Source organism: Sorex fumeus, unplaced genomic scaffold (assembly GCF_029834395.1).
Source record: "Sorex fumeus unplaced genomic scaffold, SorFum_2.1 ptg000131l, whole genome shotgun sequence".
Taxonomy (NCBI): Eukaryota; Metazoa; Chordata; class Mammalia; order Eulipotyphla; family Soricidae; genus Sorex; species Sorex fumeus.
The window spans coordinates 17528048-17534047 of NW_026606188.1; the positions used below are offsets into that span (position 1 = coordinate 17528048).

A 6000-nucleotide genomic window follows, 5' to 3' on the forward strand; every position below is an offset into this window, starting at 1 on the left:
GCAGCGTCCGCAAGCATCAAAACCGCCGTCCTCCCAAGGGACACGCAGGCCCTCCCCCGAGCTCAGGACGCGTCCTGGGGCAAGTCCGGGCGACCGGGGACCCCGCCCCGCCGCCCCCGACCCGCGCCTACCTTGATGCCCTGCTGCTGCGTGGTGAGCGTCAGCTTGGACTCGTCCAGGAGCAGAACTTCGCAGTAGAACTCCTCCGGCGCGGCGCAGAAGCAGCCCATGTCGGCGCGGGCCCGGGCGGTCAGCGGCCAGCGGGGCGGTCAGCGGCCGGCGGGGACGGTCAGCGGCGGGCGGGGCGGTCAGCGGCCCCGCGCATCGCGCGCTCGGGCTCCCAGCGAGGTGCGGCGCGCCCCGGGCCCAGGTCCGCAGAAGTGCCCCGCCGCGCCGAGAGCCCGGGACAGTCGAGCTCGGGGCGGCGCACACCCCCCCGGTGCGCCCGCGCGGTCCGGCGTCCCCAGCCGAGAGCTGGGCCGCTCCTTTGTGCCGGGGCCACTCGCTCGCCGGCCCTACTGCGGGGCAGCCCGAGGGTCACGGCGGGGCCCAGCCGGTCCGACAGACGCGGGGCGGGCTCCTGGGCGGGGCGAGGCGCCCGTCTGCGAACCGGGTCGGCGTCGGCGCAAGTTCAGGCTCTGCCCCCGCCGGGCGCGGCCCGGAGACCCCGAAACGGGGATGGGTGCGCGGGCGGGAGACCCCGGGAACGGGGTTGGAGGAGCGGCAGGGGGAAGACCCCGGGAACGGGGCTGGGGGTGCGGCCGGGAGACCCCGGAACGAGACTGGGGACGAGGGCGGGAGACCCTGGGAACCGGGCTGGAGGCGCGGCAGGGAGGAGACCCCGGGAACGGACTGGGGGCGCGGCAGGGGAGAGACCCAGGAACTGGGCTGGGGGCAGGGCGTGCGGGGGCGCGGGCGGGGGTGGGGGGGCGGGAGCTGGGGTAGGGGGGTGGGGGTCCCCTCCTTCGTGGAGCGGAGGGTCCGGCGCGCCGCGGCCGGTCCCCCGCTGCTGGGCTCGGACCCGCCTCCGCTCGCTCCCACGGCCTGACCGGACACAATAGCGCCGGCACCGCAGTGACCCCTGGCGGGCGCCGGAGCCACTACACGGCGCCACCGGTGGCAGGTGCACAGCAGCAGGGCTGTAGGTAGCCGACCTAGAGAGCCCGAGGGATGTGGGATTTTCTTAGGCGGTTGCAGGGAAGGGGCGTGGCAGGCACACCTGGCCCTGTGCTCAGGAGTGACCCCTAGCGGTGCCTGGGATCTAACCCAAAGGGGCAGCGCGCTCATGTGCTTGTTCCCAGACCTGAGCTTCTCCCCTGCCTCTTACCAACGAGATTGTTTAGGAACTCAAAAAACTGACTCTTAAAATCCGTAACTTAAAAAAAATACTTAGGGATATGGTGCCACCAATAGGACAACCTGTACCCACAGGATAGGTACATCAGCAGCATGATGGTGCCCTTCAGGCTTCCTGACACCCCAAAATTGCTGCTGTGCCTTTGGCCGGACCCAACAACTTGGACCAAGTTTACCAAGAAATGGCCAAAAGTTAGGTGTGTGGGAGTCACACCCACAAACCACCTCTGGCTCAACTATCCAAGCTTATTTATTGGCCTTATTTCAGAGGCCCATAGATAACTATCAAAAGATCAAAAGTTGCAGTTAATCTCGGACCCGCACCTGGCTGAACAGACAGGTAAATCAGAGGGGGGTAGGTTGGCCTGGTGCCTGCCCAAGCATAGCCACCAATTAGCCACTTGCTTCCACAGTTCAAAATCGCCGCCATACCTCCAGCCTGACTTCACCATCCCAGGATGGACTTCACTAAAATATAATCTGAAAATTCCGGCGTGTGGGTTTTGTGACTGAAATCTCCAGGCTTTCTTAGAGTTGGGATGCTCTACCACCCCCCAGTTTCCAATACACATGGAAGCACTGTCAGTCACCCCCACAAACCGACTCTAGAACCACCTCGTAAACTCTACTACAGGCCTTGCTTCAGAGACCCATAAATAAATCTCAAAAGAGATCAAATGCTGCAGTTAATCGCAAACCCATGCATGGCTAAACAGACATGGGTAAATTGGAGGGTGGTGGGTTGACCTGGGACCCGCCCAAACAGAGTCCCTGGCTTCCACAATCCGCCATACCGCCAGCGTGACTCCCCTGTCTCAGGACAGACCTCACCAAGATATAATCTGCTAATAATCTGCTAAAAATTATGGCATGCGTGTTTTGTGACTGAAATCTCCAGGCTTTCTCGGGGTCAGGATGGTCTACCTCTCCTCACCTCCCTGTACTTCTGGAAGCCTTGGTAGTCACATCCACACTCCAAAGCTGCCATACAATTGAAAAGCTACTCCAGCCTTACCATCCCGATAAAAATACTGAATGCCCTAAAAAAAAAAAAACCATGACCTCCTAGCACCTGTACTGCAAACCATAATGCACAAAAGCAAAAGGAGAGAGAGAGCAAGAAGGAAAGTGCCCATAGAGGGAGGCTGGGGGTAGGGGGTGGAGAGTTGGGGGATAGTGATAGGAAATTTGCCCTGGTGTAGGTATGGGTGCTGCATCATTTTATGATGAAATAAAATGAAACCCAATTATGAACAGCTTTGTAATGGTCAATATATCTCATGAATATCCAGTTTTTAAAAATTGTTTTTTAATAATGTGGAGTCAAAATTATGTCTACGATCACTGATCAAAAAACTCACAATTCAAAAAAACACATGAGATATCTCTTTATATTCACTGGGATGCCATTATTAAAATTAGTTATTAAGAATTATTATGAAATGTATAGAGGAGTGGAACCCTTATAGTAGACTAATGGGAATTTGATGTTTTTTCAATAAATTAAGTTTCAAAAAATTTTTTAATAAATAAAAATAATGTGGAGTTCATGCCCAATTCAATCAGTTTAATCAATGACTGAATAAATAGCAGGCTTTTATTTTATTTTATTTTTTTTGGAACTAATATCCAAGGCCAGGAGAACTGGTCAGTGGTTGAAGCTTGCAACAAGAGTGACTGGGAGGTGAAGGGCAGTTAGGACAGAGAAGGGACAGGACCAGTCTAACAGTCACTGTCACTGTCCTCCCATTGTTCATCGATTTGCTTGAGCGGGCCCAGTAACATCAGGAGACTTGTTACTGTGTTTGGCATATCGAATACGTCACAGGTAGCTTGCCAGGCTTTGCTGTGCGGGCAAGATACTCTTGGTAGCCGGACTCTCCTCCTGAAGAGGAGCGAGGGAATCGAACTCCAGTCGACCGGATCAGCCGCTTGCAAGGCTAACGACCTACCCGCTGTGCTATAGCTCCAGCCCAGTATAACAGTAATAGTTGGAAATGGTCACTCTGGGTAAGAACTTAGTGTTGAAAGTAGACAAAGGGGTATACAAGATAACATTTCAGTAGCTGCATTGCAAACTACTGGGGGGGAAAAAAGGCCTAAAAAGAGAGGAGGGGGAGAGGAGATGTCTGCCATAGAGGCAGGGGGGTGGGGTTGGGGGTAACTGTGTATCTCACTGTGATTTTAAAAAGTGGGAAAAAGTGCTTTGTTTAACTGGCACCTGCAGCACTAAGGAGATCTAACAATTGGCAATTAGAAGGGAGTTAGGTTTCAGGGAGGGGCCTCCACCACACAGCCACCAATGCCCCCCCCCCCCCCCCCCCGTCCCCTTACTCCCCCCCCCCCCCCGCCCTGCCCCATCAATCATCCTTGTTGTGTATAAACACCTAAAGCAATGTGTGGGATTTTTTTCTTTTAGGTCTTATGTAAAATTGAAGTCGGTTTTGAATTTCTGATCACATTCTCTGTCCAAATTTGCATTTTCGTGTCAAAGTTTTGCCTAACCGGGCATCTTGGCTTGTGAGAATTTCCTTTTCTGTAACCTACTATTCCCAGCACTCCTTCCAGCTGTGTGTGAGAGCTCTCACACCTGTCTTCAATCTGTCCCCCCAAGGCCAGCAGAACCCCTGACAGAGCCAAGGGGGCAGGACGAGAGCCGCGATTTGTCTGCACTCCTGCGTTAAGCCAAGCAGTACTTGTTAGGGTCCAGGGTCCGGAGTTGACCACCCCTCAAGGACAAAGAACAGTGCGTATAATGCAAATCACATAGCGAGGTTTATTGTTCCAGCTAGCTGGAGTCCAAGTATCCACCCTACGCAGCAGGTTTCAACAAAGACCACCAGCACTAGGTTCAGCGAGTTCTTATACTTTCACTTTGGCAAGTAAGCATTACTCAGCAAATTTCTATTACTACAGAGTACACATATTTTTTTGTTGTTGTTGTTTTGGCCTGCAACATCCAGCCCACTCCCTGACTGTTACATTCCGGAGACCTAATCTCATTCTGGGGATGTAATCTTTGACAAAAGCATCTGGTTTTTCTGCTTTTCTTGTTCCTGAAAGAGGCCTAAGTCAGTCAGAGGCCCCGAAGCCTGTCATGACAGTTCTCCAGCTAAGAGGGTCCTAACATGTTTCCTAACATGCTCGGAGCTTTGTGTTTGTTTGTTTCCCTTTCCTTTCAGGAAAGCCTGGAGGTGCCCTGCAGCTTCCATTTCTGGCCTCTCCTGAAGTGCAAAATCACAAGCCCTCTCCCAAGCCAACAGCCTTTTCTGAAACACAACTTCTTTTCCGTTTCTATAGCAGAGGCTGGAGAAAAGAAGAAAAATCCATTTAACGTGAAATCAGAGTTTTCTCATGTGCTGCGCTTGGTCTTACAGAAAAAATCTTCTGTTTTTCAGGTGGAGTAAAGTGTCTGCTGTGGGTTCATGATATGGCTTAACAAGGTTCTCTATCCCCATTTGCGCTTTATTGTGAGTGAGTGTGGGGCATTCTCTGCAGCTGTTGATATGAGCACGGTTTTTATTTTTCTTTCTCTTGACCTAGTGTATATATTAAACCAACTTTGCATCCTTGGAATAAATCCTACTTGTTTGTGGTATATGAATTTTTAAATAAAATGTAGCATTCTATTGTTTGCTACTATTTTTTAGGGATATTAATGTTGTATCCTAGAGATAATAATTTTTTTTATTTCTAGAAATATTGATATTCCTAGAGATAATTAAAATTTTTTAGAAAGGACCAATTTTTTAAGCATCCATATTAAATATGTACAAGTGGCATACAATAAACTGTATATATTTAAATATAAAATTGATACTTTTTTGAAACCAGCATACATCCCGGAACCATCACCACCACAATGAAGCTAGTAAATATGCCCACACCCCCTGCCTTTGTCAGCCCCTCTCCCTGCTTCCCACACCACATCTGCTTTGCACCCATACACTCACTTTTGGTCTCCACAGATTATCTGTATTTTCTAGAGTTTTGTTTAGTGAATAATAGCGCTAAAACTTATTTTTCAATGGACTTCCTTTGCTTCAGTTCACATTAGTTATCCTGAGATGTATCCACGTGTATATCAGGTTATATAATAATATTGTTAATAATTAAATTTTAATTATCTATTAAAATAAATGTGTAAGGTTTCCAGTTTTTATTAACAATACAACTGTAACAAATTAAAATAGCTTAGGGAAAGAAACAAATAAAATTTAAAAAATAAAATAAAATAGCTTAGTCTGAGTAGGTGAACGAACAGTTATTTGCCACAGTTCTGGCAGTTGGTGAGCAGGTGCCAGCAGGGGTCCGGTGTGATGTCCTCCTGGCTCAGTCCACTCCTCACTGCTGTGGGCTCTGCATCTGTCCACGTTGGGAGGTGAGGAGAGCTCTGCTGTGTTCTCACTTGGACGAGAAACCAGTTGTCAAGGTCTCTTTCTCGTGACCACTTTCAGCCCTGCTGCCCCTCACAGACTCCAGAGGGAACCCATCTCCGATAGAGATGGCCATACTGAGGAGTTCAAATCTGAGGGCGAGTGAGGCTTGGGCGCACCCGGGCACCGAGGATTTGTTCTTGACTCTGCACTCAGGGGTCACTCTTGGCAGTGCTTGGGTACCACGTAGGGTACTGGCGATGGACCT

The 6000-nt window shown here is 50.7% G+C and overlaps 1 protein-coding gene across 1 annotated transcript in view; it reads right to left on the reverse strand.

The window, feature by feature from the left end:
* Window positions 1-244, reverse strand: part of EPB41L4A (erythrocyte membrane protein band 4.1 like 4A) — a 283211-nt gene extending 282967 nt beyond the window's left edge. The window contains exon 1 of the mRNA XM_056139099.1: window positions 132-244. Coding sequence (XP_055995074.1) covers window positions 132-230 — 99 coding nt within the window. The 5' untranslated portion in view covers window positions 231-244. The remainder of the gene's footprint in view (window positions 1-131) is intronic.
* Between the last annotated feature and the right edge of the window lie 5756 nt (window positions 245-6000).